Consider the following 16800-nt stretch of genomic DNA (forward strand, 5'->3'; position numbering starts at 1 on the left):
CAATTCTGTATTTGTAAAAACTTCAACAATTTTAACGAAACCAAGTTTAAATTTAATATAAACAAAGAATTTTAAACATGGTAATGTCATCTCAATAATTTCGATAACAATAAAATAATATAAAAATCATGTCGAATGAAATACCCCAACTTGCGACAGAAAGCTGCTATCTCTAGAAAATGTATTGGAAAATGTTGTCGTGAAGTAATTGAATCAAATATATTTGTTAAATCTGAAATAAAAAGTGAATGCTACCAATTGTAAAGTTAATGCAAAGTTCTATAGAAGTGGGAATTCAAATTTGTAGGAAAGAATTCAATTAATTCAAGTTAAAAGCGTAGAATTAACTTAAAACCTTGATATAAAAAACAACGAAGGATAAAATAGAGGTGTGATGTCAGAGTTGCAACACTAGTTTATGATTAATGTGTAAGAAAATTTTGAAAATAGCTGGATATATTGAACGAATAACTTTCCTTTAATTTTTATTGACAATAGTGCTCGTATTAATAACATTTGCAAATTGTATTAAGGCTTTATTCAGGTTTATATTTCTCTTGCTATTTAAATATTTAGTTGCTACATTAATATTCCAATTAGATTGTTTGTGGCGTTCCAATTGAAATTAGACCATTTAAGCAACTCTACAGAAGTATTAAGGTATATAAGTGCGTTATGTGTGTTAAGACAAAATCGATTTACAACTGTCAGAAATTTTCTGTTTATCGATTTTGTGATAAGAGAATTTTGGAAAAGTTTTCTTCTTGAATGAACAGAAGTATCACCGTATCTTCATAGTACAGATTAATTTGCCGTTGAAGTTGTGTTGGATTGAGAAAGAGTACACTGGATTTAAATAATGAATTTAGATTTTGCGAAATTGTGCGGCAAACACGCTGCCATTTATGAGGCATATTACAAACAGGTACGAAGGAGGGATGACATGGAATAATTAGTTCTGTTGCGTACAACCGCTGTGCAGCGGATACGCCTATTGATTTTTACTTATACTTTTGTCGTGTTAAATGTTTAATTTGTGTTTGTATTCTTGTTTTCGAACTTCGTGAATGTGTAGATTGACCCAAAGGGTTCTGGTGCTATAGAAGCGATGACGGCTGCGAAATTTTTAAAAAAATCTGGTCTTAGTGATGTTGTGCTTAGCCGAGTATGGGATTTATCAGATCCTAACGGAAAGGGGTTTCTTGATAAACCTGGTTTCTTTGTTGCATTAAAACTAGTGTCACTGGCTCAAGCTGGTCAAGTGATAAATATGAGTAATATATACACGGAAACAGCGAATCCACCAAAAGTTGTAAGTACAATATTGTTAAATAATTTGTAAAATATATTACTGCAATACTATGTAATTTAGATTACACAACTGCATGTATTCCATGAAATTTATTTCGTTTTATTAATTTGATTTTTTTTTTATCAAATAATTGAAATGCATATATAGAAAAATGAACAAAAATATAATCTGATTGCTTACTCTTTCATTCACCAGGGTGATATCCCAAAAATTTTACCACCTCGCATACAAACAGTTCCAGTGGCTAGCGGAGGTACTACAAGTGGCGATTGGTCTATTAGTGTCATAGATCGTTTGAAATATGAGCAACTTTTCGAGACCCTAAAGCCCATTAACGGAATGTTGCCGGGCAACAAAGTCAAGGGTGTGCTCATGGACTCGAAACTGCCTATGGATACTTTGGGTAAAATTTGGGATTTAGCTGATCAGGACAAAGATGGTAACCTGGATAAGCATGAATTTATCGTGGCAATGCATCTTGTTTATCAAACATTGGAAAAACGCACTGTACCCGATGTGCTACCGCCAGAGTTGCGCAAGCCTAATTCCGGTGGAGGTCCACCGCCTAAGCCTGCACCGCCACTTGTGTCAAGCAATTCGGCAACGATGCCACGTGCCCCAAGTGGTGAAGGATTTGGGGATGGTGGTTTTGTGGCCAACTTTCCCAAAGATATAGCACCTCCACCAGCTATACCACCGCTGCCTGTTGCGATACCAACAATGACACGTGTTCCACCTGTCGGTGCAAGTGGTGTGCAATCACAACCGCTTATATCAACCGATCCGCTAATACCCATCGGCGCGCCACCTTCCGTAACAGYTAGTGCTGATTGGGTTGTTAGTCCAGCCGAATTGAAACGTTTTGAAATAACATTCAGAGATTCAGACCGAGACAAGGATGGACTTGTATCGGGGCTTGAAGTGAAGAATGTGTTCATACAATCGGGCGTACCGCAGAATTGTTTGGCGCATATTTGGTGAGAACAAAACAAAATGAAAATAAGYTTCACTATTTTAGTAATAAATATTAACATAATTCATACATGGTAAATAAACTTACTGCTTCGTCTGGCATTTTATGGCAATAATACAATAATTATATTTTTACAGGGCTCTTTGTGACACAAACCAGTCAGGGAAATTAACTCTTGAGCAATTCGCTTTGGCTATGTGGATGGTGGAGCGTAAACAGAAGGGCATTGAGCCACCTCAAGTACTGACAGCCAATATGGTACCACCGTCTATGCGTAGCATCGTATCTGGCGTGGATTTGCAACCTCAAGTAAATCGCATTATCGTATTTGTTTTAARCCTATATAATTTTCTCGTACACAATTCGTAAATAGGAACCTAAACCGACTTATTCTAATCCTGAGTTAGAAATGATCTCCAAGGAAATCGAAGAGCTTGCCAAGGAGCGCCGTGCTTTGGAAACAGAAATTGCACAGAAAGAAGCAGATATACGCATAAAATCGGGCGAAGTTCGTAGCCTACAGGTTAGCAATATATATATGCGTGTATATTAGCAAATTTTGAAATTGAAAAAAAAATTTATGTTTTTAGAGCGAGTTGGATACATTGTCAGCTACATTAAAACAGTTGGAAAATCAACGTGGTGAGGCACAGAAACGTTTGGATGACTTGAAAGCCCAGGTAAATGCTGAGTCTCTCATTTACTGCATTTAAACTTTTAAGCTTTCTTGCTCGAAAAAAGAGTAGTCAATAATTATAAAAATTTTATTCAAATTACAATATATAAATATGATTTAAATTGGAATTTATTATTTTTTTATTTCTTTCATATGTGAAAACATTCAAAATTGCTGCACATATATTTCTAATTCTTCTTCGACGTGCGTGTGTGCCTTGCATTATGCTCCTCATTTCTTTGTACCCTCCAACCAATTTTACTACAAAAAATTCCAAAAATTCGCATCATTGCTCGAAATCGGTTGACAAAATTAACAAAAAAAAAAAAAAACATACTCATTAGAGCATTGACCGCCAAACGGTACTAAAAAACATGACTTTAGATATAGCTCAGTTAAGAGTGCAGGTTTGTTTTATTATGATTTTGCTATGATTTGTTTCGTTATTGTTTCGTTTATTTCGTGTTGTTGCCTTACAATTAGTCATACATTACCTAATCACAAAAAAAAAAAAACATTGCCAAATATTATAATTGACTTTAGTGCTTGTTCGCATTGCACACTATAATTGGAGTACAAAAAATATGTAAATTGTAAATTGGAAACAAGTATACGTGTAGTTAGCTTTTTAACGTCTCAACTCAAAATGTAAGATATTTCATTTCATTTTAGGTGACAAAAATACGTGATCAATGTCAAAAACAAGAGGAAACCATAAACGAGCAAGAGGGTGAACTAAATGCAAAGCGCTCTGAGTTGCAAAAATTAAAAGACGAGGAGTCTGCGTTGCAAAAGGAGTATGATCAAAATAATCGAGAGCTGCAGAAGCTAACACAACATTTACAAAATACCCAATTACAAATAAGTTCGGTAAGAATGTATAATTGTAAAATAKTTATTTAAAATGCCTAAGCTTGTATACGTATTGCTTTTGCTCTCACCACAGGTACGCTCGATGGTAACACAATTACTGGAAACTCAACGTCAAATGACTGATGCATTGTTGATGTGTCGTGCGGCCATCTCAAATCAAGACGCAGAGTTGGTGTCCGAGTATCAATTAAAAATCGAACCAGACTTCAATGAAGCGCGCCAAATACTTGAAAAGAAAATAGAGGAGCCAAAAGCGGACGATCCATTTGGGGAAAATAGTACTGTAGAATCAGCAACGAAAACTACAAACGGATTCGCCAGTAATGGCTTTGGCAATGATCCTTTCACAGCAAATAGCGGCAGTGCAACTATTGGTCGCAGTGGATTTGATGACAGCTTTACGGCTACAAGTGGATTTGGTGAAAGCGGATTCGATGGTTTTGGTAGCAATAGCGGCTTCAGTCAACCAGCAAAGGATCCCTTCGGCGGAGATGCTTTCGCAAATAAACCTAGTAATGCAATAACGCCTGAGGTACCTTAGACGGTTAATGCTAGTTAAAATTTATGCTTATATAATAGCTTATTTGTTAACATTATAGCAGCCGGGTAAAGATGACTTCGGAAGTGATCCATTTGCTGCGTTACATGCACCTACCGGACAGGGTCAAGTGTTAAGCCCAAATGCCCAAAAATCTGGACCACCACCGAGGCCTGAGTCGCCAAGTCCAGCTTTGCCACCAAAGAAATCGAAGGTGCCACCTCCGCGTCCAGCACCACCACGCCCAATGCAGGTGAGTTAAACGAAATTGTAAATGTTAGCAGATACGATAAAAATGTTGCTTAATTATTCGAATTTTCACACATATGCATATGCATTTAACTTATTATGTGTCAAAACCTGTTTGAAATTATGAACGCGATAAATTAACCTTCCCATGTAATTTCAAACACCCAGCAGAAAACGTTGGAAATCGTATAAAATATATAATATTTATATATAAAAATTACGTGTCACATTGTTTGTCCGCCTTGGACTCCTAAACTACTGAACCGATTTTAGCAAAATTTAGCACGCTGTGTGCAGTTCGAGTCAGCTTAGACGATAGGATAGTAAAAACCATTCATAAATAATAAAAAAAAACTATTAAATGGACGCTCTATTAAGCGAAAAACTCTATTAACTGGACAGAAAGGCTGGTAACCAGAAGGCAGCCATAACTTSTTTATTTTATCAAATGAAATTTATTAGTATGAACATATTCAATATCCCTCATCTCTTGGATTCTTATTCCGAGAAAAACTTTWTCGCCTTTATTCGTAAACAAAATTTTCACTGTATTGAATAGTTTATTATATGAATAATAGTACAAAGTGTATACCACAGCAACGCGTGACCCGGATCCACTAGTATTATATTAATGATGAGCGCGATGAACTGAGTCGATTTAGCTATGCCCGTTAGTCCGTCTGAATAAAGGCGAACTAGTTCCTCAGCCTTGAGGTATTCATGTGAAATCTTGCACCTGTCCTTTTATCCCCAAGAAGCTGCAGGTTTGTGGGGACGCCGCCGCGTACAAACTAAAAGATCAGCATCACGTTCTTGTGTGGACAACTTTTTTAATTGTTAAAATATTTTCACGAAATTTGGTATAAATTATTGGTCAAGCCAAGGGCACAATGGACAAAAGGTCGCGGTGCAATCCTCGTCTATTTTTTTTTTAGACAAGGCTATAGTCTCACCATCCAAATCAAGTTGTATGGATTTTTTTTTTATTTGAGAATCTCTCTTTTTTTTCTCTTATTTAAAGAAATGTTGTCTACTTATTTTATTAAAGCTGTGTACTTTCTGTTATAGGGACCTGCACGGCCTGTTCAACCAGCTTCCGACGCATTCGGTTCTAATACATCCGGCGGAGGTGGTGGTTTTGCTGACTTTGCAGATTTCGACAATAAGGTTGGTAACAATTTTACAGTACGTTGGGATCGTTGGTAATGCATGCATGCCACACTGGCACTAACATATTCCCTAGACATAATCCCCGAGTCACACTATTTGTTCTTAGACCTAACATTAATAACACCATGTTTTATTTAATATTTATCAAAATTATTATTTTTTATCTTAAGTAGTTGATTTTGTTATGATTAATTTTTTGTTTACAACAACATTCGCTAACCAATAAAATTTGAAGTATTGTTTTGAGTTAATACAACAAAAGGTAATTTATCAATTATTTTCACTTATACATAGCTTGTATAAATCAGTATTAAATTCACAAACCATAACTGTTAAATATTTTTCCATTATTCAGAAACAGTTTTATTACATAAWTATTTACGCACAGGTGTTACTACAAACCCCTTCCAAAGTTGAAGTCATCGTTTTTTTTTATTTGATTTTTCGCTTGCAAAGTTCTTAGTTTTTATATTGATTTAAATAGTGCCAAGCTGTTTACTTGCCAGCTTTCCTAGTTAATTTTTGTAGTCAGTTTTTCCACCATTGTGTTCAACTTGCCGATAAAACTAACAGTGCGCTTCCATTTTCTGAAACTCTATTTCCAGTGAACATCATATTATCAATCACGTTTATATAAATATTAAGTAAAAGTTATTTAACTATAAGTGTTTTTTCTTATTAAAACAAAGAAGACAAAAAACATAAACCATGACATACGAATACATACCCATGAATCCATATATCTACTTAGAAAATGAAGGAAATGAATGAGACATATAAGATAAAGAGTCGTTAATATTCTTAGTTAATTTAAAWATAAATTATAAAAAATGCATAAAATCGAAAAATTCCAAAACAATTATAGGTAAATTGTATTATGAAATGAATAATAAAAATATAATTCAATATTATCATATTCCCACTAATACTTAACATATTACACTCGTTCACGTACCTAACCAAACATACTACTGCTATTCATTGTGAAAAAAACAAAGCTTCGTTTGAAATGCAAGGATCTATACATATTTTTTAGCAATCTTATGCCGACTAATTACTAAAGAGTTGACTATGCATATGTGTTTATCAATATGATGGAAAACACTTTCTCTAACCATGTACTGAAGACAAGTAAGGATGTCAAAATAGTCAAGAAAATCAAACATTCCAGGCTCACTATGCCATGAAGAGCTATGAAATTTTTTAAAGTTACTTCAAAATATACACTTATTTGTTGATTGAACTAATTTTGATTAAATAATAGCATAATCAGACTAACGACTAAAATGCTTTCCTTATTTACGTATTATGTTTTATTTTAGAGAAATGCTTCAGTAGATGGTTATACAAATATTTATCATGTTCATTGTTCGTTAATAAATTGAAAATTAACAGTTAAATAATTAGTATGATTTTAACTACTTAACTTTAAACGTTAAATACTAGTATTGTGAAAATTATTATACTACATAAAATATCGAATCGAAACAATAACTATAAACATTCTGAATCCTCATTCATTACTACAAGTATATCATCAAAAATATACACATAAACTGTTACTTAAAATACAAAAAAGTAATTATATCGTTACCAAAATGATTTTAAGATGATACAAAACATATAAAGTGAAATCACAACTGTTGCCATTACTAATTCAATTAAGTTCTACTTGTATTAACATACAATTTTGCCAAGCGAGTCTTTTATATATAATTTTTGTGCCTGATAAATCTAAGAGTGATAAAAGCCAGGTATGATGTTTATTTTGACACATGCTGTGACTCGTAGTTGGCTCTCAATTCAAGAAAATTTTTTCGGAATTGAATTTTTATCCGCCTTAAGTTTTTTTCCAGTTTTGAATTTGGAAACTGATTTCATTAAGTGGTGTCTTTCTAATTCACTATAAAATAAATAATAGTAACTCCGCATTTCACAAATAAAAAGCTACCCTTATGGATGGCTGTCAATAGTTAAACGGTACTATTTCACTCTGTCAACTGTGCAAAGACCACTTAATTGTTATGTGTTCACAGCCATACTTCATTTAWTTATTTTATTTTCCAAGAAGATTTTCTTATTCAAGTGGTATATAATTATATAGATGAAGTATGAATACGTATGTATATGAACGATTCTCGAAAATTTAATTTTCTGCAGAAATAATGCAGATGTTCATAGCCCTGAACTCTGCATCTTCTCCAAAATGTTTTTTTTTTGTATATACTCATGTTTTCAATAAAACTGTACAAACTAACACAAATACTGAAGACATTCAATAAATATTTCACATATTCGTTAATGTTAAATATTCAAATAAGTCTATWTGTATGTATATCCTTAAATCACATTGGTCACACATGGAGGAGCACACAGAAATTTTCATTGCATCTGCACTATACCTTGAGTGTGTAAGCAAGGATTTATCTAGACGTTGAAGGCGTTCATTACTTATTATTGTATTGTATTGTATGTTACAAAACGAACTATAGCCGCATATAAAAAATAGTAAATAATAATGAAATGCCTACATAAATATATAAAATCTAAAAAAAAAAATGAAATTATCAAAAGAAATAGCTTATGACTATTACAATGGCATAAAACTGAAATTGATGATACCATTTCCAAATATTGACAAAATAAAAGTAATTTATGCAAAGTTCCGATTCTCCTGTTTCGTCTTATTCAAACAGAAAATTTGAACAACGAGCTTGACTTTTTAAAGAGTATAGGCATTACTTTACATTTCAGTAATCATTAAAAATTCGAATAGTAATAAAAATGACTTGAGTAGTAGGCCTGTCCACAAGTAAGTAAATACACAAATAAATGCATATGTGGTGGTTTTGGAGTATTAACTAAACTTTTATGTTTTTTGCTTCTATTTATTAAATTATTTATATTTGTATGTATTATATGTCTGTATAATATAGTTTATTTTGAATGCACTTTGAATTATTTGCAAACTTATAATTTTGTAATGTAAATTTGTACGCACCTTTTTAAACAAATGTATAATTTGATTGAATTTATTATTTCTTTGTTTTGAATTGGGTTTGTTTCTTTTATTTCTTTTATTTGGCATTTCATCTTCTCGAATGCACCCGCGCTCGTCCACACGCATACACAATGGCAACTGAACATCAACTTGTTTATCAAATTTAAATATGGCTACAGGTCTCGAGCATTCCACCGCCTATAGCATTCCCTCCACAATTAACATCTGCACTTGTGTCATATAACAGTACAAACAGCAAAAGCAGTAGCTCATTCGACATGCCCATAATTACAAAGATTACACCAGTCACCACCACTACATTCGCATCGGTATCAAGCTCATCACCATCTACGTCAGTGTCTACATTAACGGCAATCGCAAACAATTCCAACAACTCATCTACAATGTCCTCGTCTATAAATGATAACTTAACGCGTTCCATCACACCGCTGCAGCAGGCGTCCGCTGTAACGTCGTTGTTCGTGAATAAATCGAGCGAAACAATAGCAGATGCTTCCGTGGAGAATGTGCGAGAAAGCCGAGCMTCTATTATTAGTGGTCCGACAGATTTTTCAGATGATCCCTTCAAGGACTATCGTTATGAGGATCCCTTTAGTATTAAAGACCCATTCGCAGATGATGAAGATATAGATACGGATCCGGAAAAGATTTTCAAGGACGACTTCTCAGGTGATATATAAATTTGTTATATTTTTTGGACATAACAGTAATTTAGTTATTAACTTTTATTTAAATACAATATTTTACTTGCGTGTGAGTTTGCCTTGTGAGTTTGATGATTTTACGATTTCAAACATTTTTCTTTTAGGCGATGATAAGGCCAAGACTACATCTATTGGTTTTACGGCAAACAGCACCAATACTCAAGGATTTGTAGTTAGCAATAAATCTGCAACTCCGTTAAGCGCTGATTTTCTTGACCAGTTYGATGCATTCAATTTGAATCCTAGTCCTGTACCTTCACAACAGTCTTCAACATCGGGCGGCTTAACAGGTATAGGTTTTGGCAGTGGGGGTCAGAGTAGTATTAGTAGCTCAAGTAAGAAATCGGATAGTGTTACACCTATTCCACATGCATTGGGGGGCGGTGAAGCTAGTGGCGATGGTGGTGGTTTATTTGATGACTTTGCCAATTTTGATACATTTGGCGCTACGAAACCGAAAGCGACAGTTGCGCTGTCCACTGTGGGGGAACTGGAGTCTGCATTCAAAAGCAGCAACTTACAAGAGCCCAAACCCAAGACAAATGATTCTTTCTTCGACGCATTTAATGATAATTTTGATAACAATTCTAATCGTGATGTGAAGACAAGTACTCTAACTGGCAAGTTAAACACGAACATTTTCGATCCYTTTGGTGATAGCAAGACAAATTCAGATGCATTTGATGCCTTTAGCACTTCCAAGCGTAGTGATTCAGCCTTTGTAGATCCTAAAGGAAATTCGGCCATTACTAAATCATCTAAAGTGTTTGATGACTTCAATGACAATACATTCGAAGATGATTTTTTTAAGATAAAAGACAATAAGGCAAATGCCAACTTTGATGTCAAGGTGACAACTACGCTGGTAAATAATGCTAATACTAAAGACGATAGTTTCGGAAAATTCGATGACCTCAACAACAGTCTTAATTTTACAAACGATTTTGATACTTCTTTAAACAACTCAAAAAATTTAACAGATAATGAAGAGATACAATCTTTTTCGGCGTTTCCTAAACATACATTAGGAGCTACCTCATTAACGAAAGTACAAAATTTCACAACTCTAAGTAAAGTGTCAAATCCAGATGTAGCCCTTGCTGTGGTTGGCGCAGCTGGGGAAAATGGCGACAAAGTTGCAGAGAAATTCGCTGCCGACTACTCCAAAGCAGATACATTCGAGATGGATTTGCAGGAGGCACTTAAACGCAGTATGCTGGAAAATTAAGAATTGATATTAAATCTCCACATACCACTTTGTATAATTATTATTAATTTCGATGTATTTATAACTATATATATTCCGCTGTTATAAATATATTGTAAAAGTAGTAATATAGTTCGCCATAATAAAATGGAAATTAGACATAACTAGGAATATGGGCATTGCCCGTTCAACGATTCACTCATTGSTGATAAAAAAAAACCTTATTTATATGTCATTTATGATCGGTTTTGCTCAGATTTTGTACTCATACTTTTATTTACATCATGAATAATTATTTTATACTTAAAAATACCTCTTAAACCACCTTATTTTGCATAGAATTGTATTTGTGTTGCTAATCATATGACTAGTTTTGTAAAATTTGTCTTTGGAAAATATTTTTTATGCGTATAAAAATTGTAATTCGGATTTTTGGATCTATGCAGCATTTGTTTTCACACYACGCACATCACATTATATTTGTACAATCCTAAATATTTGCAAAAAATAAGGAAGCAATGTGATACAAATAGTTTATAGATTTAAAAATTCATTTCTTACAATCTTTAATACGCATAATTTGATTACCAACCAAAAATTATCTGAAAATTCCATMCTTTAAATTTTGTATTATTTACTTTATAAATTATTTTTGTTTAGCTATACGAAAAACTTATCATTTACATGAATATTTATAATAAAATGCGAAGCATGATTATACATACTGACACCAGATGTTTAAAATTTATGATAATAATACCTTTCACAGGTTGTTTGCCTATATCATAAAAGGGTATTAGTTTGTATKGCAGCTATATTCTATAGTAGTTYGATCTGAACAATTTTTTTCGGTATTAATCGTTGCCTTGGACAATAATCCATGCTAAATATCGTGGAGATATAAAAAGTTGTGCATACAAGGACATGTACTTGATCACGTATATGATTAAATATTTAATAATTTCAAAAAATTTAAACCGGAACTAAAACAAGGGTATTCAAAATTGGCGTCAATAGTTTGAACCTGTTTTTTTTATTCAGATCAGCTGATTTGCTAACAAATAATTTTTTTTTAAAGGGTGACACTATTATTTTAAAAATTGCGATTCTCAAACTCATGATTTTATTTGAATAAAGCAATAAAAAATTATTTTTACCATTGCAAAAAATATAAAACCATTATTATTTAGTAAAATTATGGACCTAAATCAACGGWTACATTGCTATCCAATCTCGTAGTTTACAGATATCGCAGTCACCCTGTTGCCAGCGTAATCACAAAAATGTTGGAAACTCTATTGCCGATACCCAGCTGAAAATTTTGCAAATCGTCAACATTTTAATTTTAGCAAAATTGTGAAATTATTTTTTAAAATATTGCCAATAAACGCGAAAACACATACTGCCGAAAATWAGATTTGTTGCGAAACCATACAGTGTGTTTTTCAGAGGTGTCGGGGAAGGTTTTGTACTATTGGATTTGTCTGCAACTTGTCTGAATACAATAAAAAGGAATTGGACATGGCGACAGCCAAAATATCAGCATTTACATCTAAAAACTATGAATATGATTGTACTCGTAAATGTCGTCATGTTGAGCATGGAAATAAAATAACTGCAGCATTGACCAAACGTTCAATTGACGATGAGCACCTTGGAGCATACATTGCAAAAACTTGCGCAAACTACATGGATATAGTGGATGATTTGGTAATTCCAAATATTAAGTTAAGGATATTTTATTTTACTGATGGTAAATTAATCTTCTAGGGACGMTCTGCAGTGCACTTGGCTGCATCCGTTAATCGTTATGCTATACTCGAGTGGTTGCTTAATCATGTATGTTTGATATTTTTTTTGATATATGTTTGTGCCGAAAGTATATTTTGAATATTAAGGGGGCCATTATAAATAGTCGTGATTTTGAATCTGGAAGTAGTGCACTACATCGTGCGATCTATTACGGCTGCATTGATTGTGCCGTTCTTCTGTTGCGCTATGGTGCTAGTCTAGAGCTTTTGGATGATGATACTCGTTGTGCTTTACAAAACGTTTGTCGGCCCCGTGATTTTCCTATATTTGCATCGGTGTAAGTATTAACATATGAATATATGTGTTGCTTTTGAAACTTACAGATATTAAAAKTTTTGTATATTTTTCCATTTCAGCCAAAGTAGTAACGAAATTTTAGTTTGGGGTACAAACAAAAATTATAATTTGGGAACAGGAAATTCTGAATCCACCAATACCCCACAGTCGGTTGACTTCTTTCGTAAGGAACACATATCAATTGATAATGTTGCTCTCGGTGCTTATCACAGTTTATTTTTGGATAAAAAAGGAATACTTTATTCGGTGGGTCATGGAGAGGGCGGACGTTTAGGTGCATGTCTATTCTGGTATATGTGAGTTTTTATTTTAATTAAAAATTGCTTTATACCAACACAGGAGTTGGAGGTGAGCATAGCCTAGCTACCCCTAAAAAGGTGAAGATTCCAAAAAAGAGTTATGGGGAACATATAATATGCATAAGCGCATCTCGAAAGCATTCATTATTGCTAACAGATAATTCTGCCGTATTTGCTTGTGGCTTAAACGAGGATAAACAATTGGGAGTTCGTGATGCAGGCGATAAATTAGCAGTTTTTCGAGAAGTAGTAACATTACGCGATCTAAATGTATCTGGTCTGTTGCGTGTAATTGCCAGAGATTTTCACTCAATCGCATACTCAGAACAATGTATTTATACATGGGGCACAAATCACGGCCAAATGGGTATTGACACTGATGTGAAAACTGTACCCTTACCAAAACAAGTAAATACCAATAATTTAAAGCTAAAGTTTTTAATCATATTTTAATTATTTTCAGATGAAATTACCATCAAAAACTAATATTGATTTTGTTGAAGCGAATAACTCAGCAACTGTAGTTTATACTAAGGATACGAATATTTTATTATATTTCAAATGCAAAATGCGTACAATTAAGCCGCCGAAGTAAGATTTTTTAGATATTTTTATATACATTAGGCTTTAACAATCTCTTCTTAATTTTTTTTGTAGTTTCGAAGCCTTGAAAAGTATTTCCGTTGTTGGTGGCGACGTTGTTAAGTCTGGTAAAGGTACTGCCACAGCTTTGAAACTGCTTATGCTTACGCAAACAAATGTTATTTTTCTTTGGTATGAAATTACTCAGCAATTTTACAGGTTTGTACAAATATACTTAAAAAGAAAAAAAAAAAAAAAAAAAAATTCAGTACAACACACTGTAACGCCCTTATTATTTGTGAATACCATCTAGATGTAGTTTTTCGCAACTACGAATCTCGCAAATCGACAAAATCTTTTACAAAGCTAACCAAGTGTTCATACTATCGCAAGGTGATGTATATAAAGGCAAATGTCAGCAGGTGCCAATACCGACTTACATGACCAGAACCGATACTCAAAAGCATCCCTCATCAACAGGCAATATATGGAGCAGCTGTGATCAGAATCGAACAGAAATCTGTAAAGAGCACATGATACGCATTGAGCTGCAGCGCTATCCAAGTGTTGATCGAGCCGTCGATATATTCTGTGATGATGATTTCACGTCGTTTGCTGTTTTACAGGAATCACATTTAAAATATTTCAAATTACCCAATTTAAGACATGAAGAATACAATTTCAAGAAATTGTACAATGAAGTGGATGAATTCGATGCTGTGCATGACGTAGTGTTTCATGTGGATAGTGAAACGTATGCTGCTCACAAATTTATTTTGTACGCTCGTGCGCCTGGCTTGCGTGACATACTCCAGTCTTATGAAGATGAACATATCTACTTAAATTTCAAACTAATGACTGGCAAGATGTTCGAATTGATGCTAAAACATATCTACACAAATCAATTTCCAAATGAAGATGGTGAGATAATATGCTATATTTTGCTTTTACTTCAATAACGGCATCATTTTAATGTTTTTAACTGTTGTCGTTCTCTTACCGTAGACCTAGACAATATTCAACACAGCTTAGGTCCGGACTGTCCAACTGAACGTATCGATATTTGCAAGTTGTTTTTGCAATTCGTTGAGAAATTCAAAATACAAAGTTTGGCAAATTTTTTGCAAAGGTTCTTTGTTAATCACATAATTTGGTCCAAAATAATAAAACATGTTTTTTTTTTACAGTTTTACACAGAAGTCTCCATTCTATTTACCGCAAATAGCGGATAAATCAAAATATCGTTTCAATCGCCTTTACCATGGTGATTTTCCAGAACTTTATGATGTGCGCATCATTTGCGGCGGCGACGTTGTCCTACCAGCGCACAAATGCATTCTAGTTGCCCGCCTTGAATACTTCAACATGATGTTCACACACACATGGGCTGAGCAAAGCACAGTCAATTTGAGCACTATACCACCGGAGTACATGCGCCCTATTATAGAGTTCTTGTACAGCTCGGACGTGGAGAACTTTCGCAAGCAGAACTTCTCCGAAACATTTTTGTTCAATATGRTTGTATACTGTGATCAATTCTTTATTGAAAGTTTGCGTAAGGTGTGCGAGACGTTAATATTGGACAAGATAACCATACGAAAATGTGGAGAATTTTTGGATTTTGCGTGCATGTATAATTGTGACATTTTGAAGGAGGGCTGTTTGGAGTTCATTTGCCAGAATTTAGCACGAGTATTGAACTATAAAAGTTTGGATGTGTGTGAACCCGATGCGCTTAGGTATATAAATGAACATTATCGGAAAATGTTTAAGGATGTATTTGACTATCGTATGATAACGCCAGATTCGGATGCGGCGGATGATGAATTGTTATTGAGTTTTGTGGACGATTTTCGAATCGATCTAACATATCGTATGGATGAAGACGWTGTGAGTATTGTATTATAAAAACGAAGAAGCTTCTTAAGTTCTCAAGAAAAGCTACAACTTAATTTATAAGTKACACATAACAGAATAAATCATTTATTAAGTTACTATTTATATTATTTAGGAAGCTTTAAATAAGTCGGGCAAACAAAAGTCGAAGGAAAGCAAAAATAACATGAATGCCAAGCGTCAATATGAACTTGAAGCCATATCCTCCATGCTGGAGACAATAAATGTGAATGAAAAAAATATGAAAGAAGCGCAAGAGAYCCAATCCAAGGTGACCAAAGAAGCTTCAGAGATGGCGGAAAAACTACAAGCCGAAGCACGAACATGGATGAAGGTGGCTGATAAGAAGGATCAAAAGAAACGTCAACCAGTCGAGCATTCACCTAAACTTAATGAGATTTTGAAAGCGGAAGAGACACCAAAACTTGAATACGTTTCTGTAACAAAAATTAATGGTGAGAGTGCTGCCGCAAAAACTCCTGAAAAGTCTTTAAGCGAGGACCTGCCTACAATGACACCTAATAAGGGGTACAGCTTAAATYTGGCTGACTTTACAACACCACCGTCACGTGAAAAGCTCTCGCAGAAACAACGCAAGCGACTCTCTTCGGAATCAACGACTTCTTGGCGAACGTCGGCAACGTCGGCAACGCCGGAAAGCAAACCAGTTAAYGTACCAGTAACACCGCYAAATGCTTGGGGTGTAGTCGCACAGGCTTCCCCAAGCGCATACTCACTTTCCCCGCCCACAGGCAGTATTGCCGATCCGAGCTCGTTTGCGAATATGATGCGAGGCAATCCGAGTAATGCTGACAATAGTTTTTCACGAATTGTAGCCGATGAACGAAAGCAACGCGATTACTATGAACGCATGCGCAACAAGTCGCTGGTACTGACGCAAATAGAAGAACAGGCAATAGCTGAGTTACGCGAGTTTTACAATGTTGATAATGTAACGGATGAGGAAATAACAATCGAAAGAAAGTCACTGCCTTCAACCATGAATTTTGCCGTCTGGCAACGCCATTAAACAGGCAAAGGAACATAGAAATTTGCCGAAGAATGCCGCAAACATTTACATATACATAATTATATATGTATATATGTATGTATATATTTATATTGGTTAGTAGAATTTTTATTAGCTTTGCTATTGAAGCTATACATATCTTTAGTTTTATTTAATTTAA

At 34.3% G+C, this 16800-nt stretch overlaps 2 protein-coding genes across 13 annotated transcripts; both read left to right on the forward strand.

Annotated features, from left to right (window-relative positions):
- Positions 1-176: 176 nt before the first annotated feature.
- Positions 177-11352, forward strand: LOC108967689 (epidermal growth factor receptor substrate 15-like 1). 11 transcript variants are annotated; one of them, XM_018931272.1, is made up of 15 exons: positions 177-429; positions 577-660; positions 804-925; positions 1076-1312; positions 1508-2289; positions 2423-2594; positions 2659-2808; positions 2876-2965; positions 3306-3368; positions 3634-3831; positions 3908-4366; positions 4434-4625; positions 5690-5788; positions 8972-9482; positions 9622-11352. In XM_018931272.1, exons 3-15 carry the CDS (start codon positions 860-862, stop codon positions 10743-10745), a joined length of 4143 nt encoding a protein of 1380 aa, XP_018786817.1. In that variant the 5' UTR covers positions 177-429; positions 577-660; positions 804-859; the 3' UTR covers positions 10746-11352. The 11 variants fall into 11 exon arrangements, with proteins under 11 accessions (XP_018786817.1, XP_018786818.1, XP_018786823.1 ...); XM_018931273.1 differs by having other exon boundaries at positions 601-660; XM_018931278.1 differs by having other exon boundaries at positions 499-925; positions 4437-4625.
- Positions 11353-12031: 679 nt separating this feature from the next.
- Positions 12032-16761, forward strand: LOC108967685 (inhibitor of Bruton tyrosine kinase). 2 transcript variants are annotated; one of them, XM_018931267.1, is made up of 12 exons: positions 12032-12434; positions 12495-12563; positions 12623-12813; positions 12893-12996; positions 13066-13107; positions 13173-13540; positions 13596-13723; positions 13790-13933; positions 14028-14635; positions 14720-14843; positions 14902-15604; positions 15726-16761. In XM_018931267.1, exons 1-12 carry the CDS (start codon positions 12246-12248, stop codon positions 16638-16640), a joined length of 3585 nt encoding a protein of 1194 aa, XP_018786812.1. In that variant the 5' UTR covers positions 12032-12245; the 3' UTR covers positions 16641-16761. The 2 variants fall into 2 exon arrangements, with proteins under 2 accessions (XP_018786812.1, XP_018786811.1); XM_018931266.1 differs by having other exon boundaries at positions 12246-12434; positions 12893-13107.
- The last annotated feature ends 39 nt before the right edge of the window (positions 16762-16800 follow it).

This window comes from Bactrocera latifrons, unplaced genomic scaffold (assembly GCF_001853355.1).
Source record: "Bactrocera latifrons isolate USDA-ARS-PBARC rearing strain unplaced genomic scaffold, ASM185335v1 scaffold_195, whole genome shotgun sequence".
In the NCBI taxonomy this organism is placed as follows: domain Eukaryota; kingdom Metazoa; phylum Arthropoda; class Insecta; order Diptera; family Tephritidae; genus Bactrocera; species Bactrocera latifrons.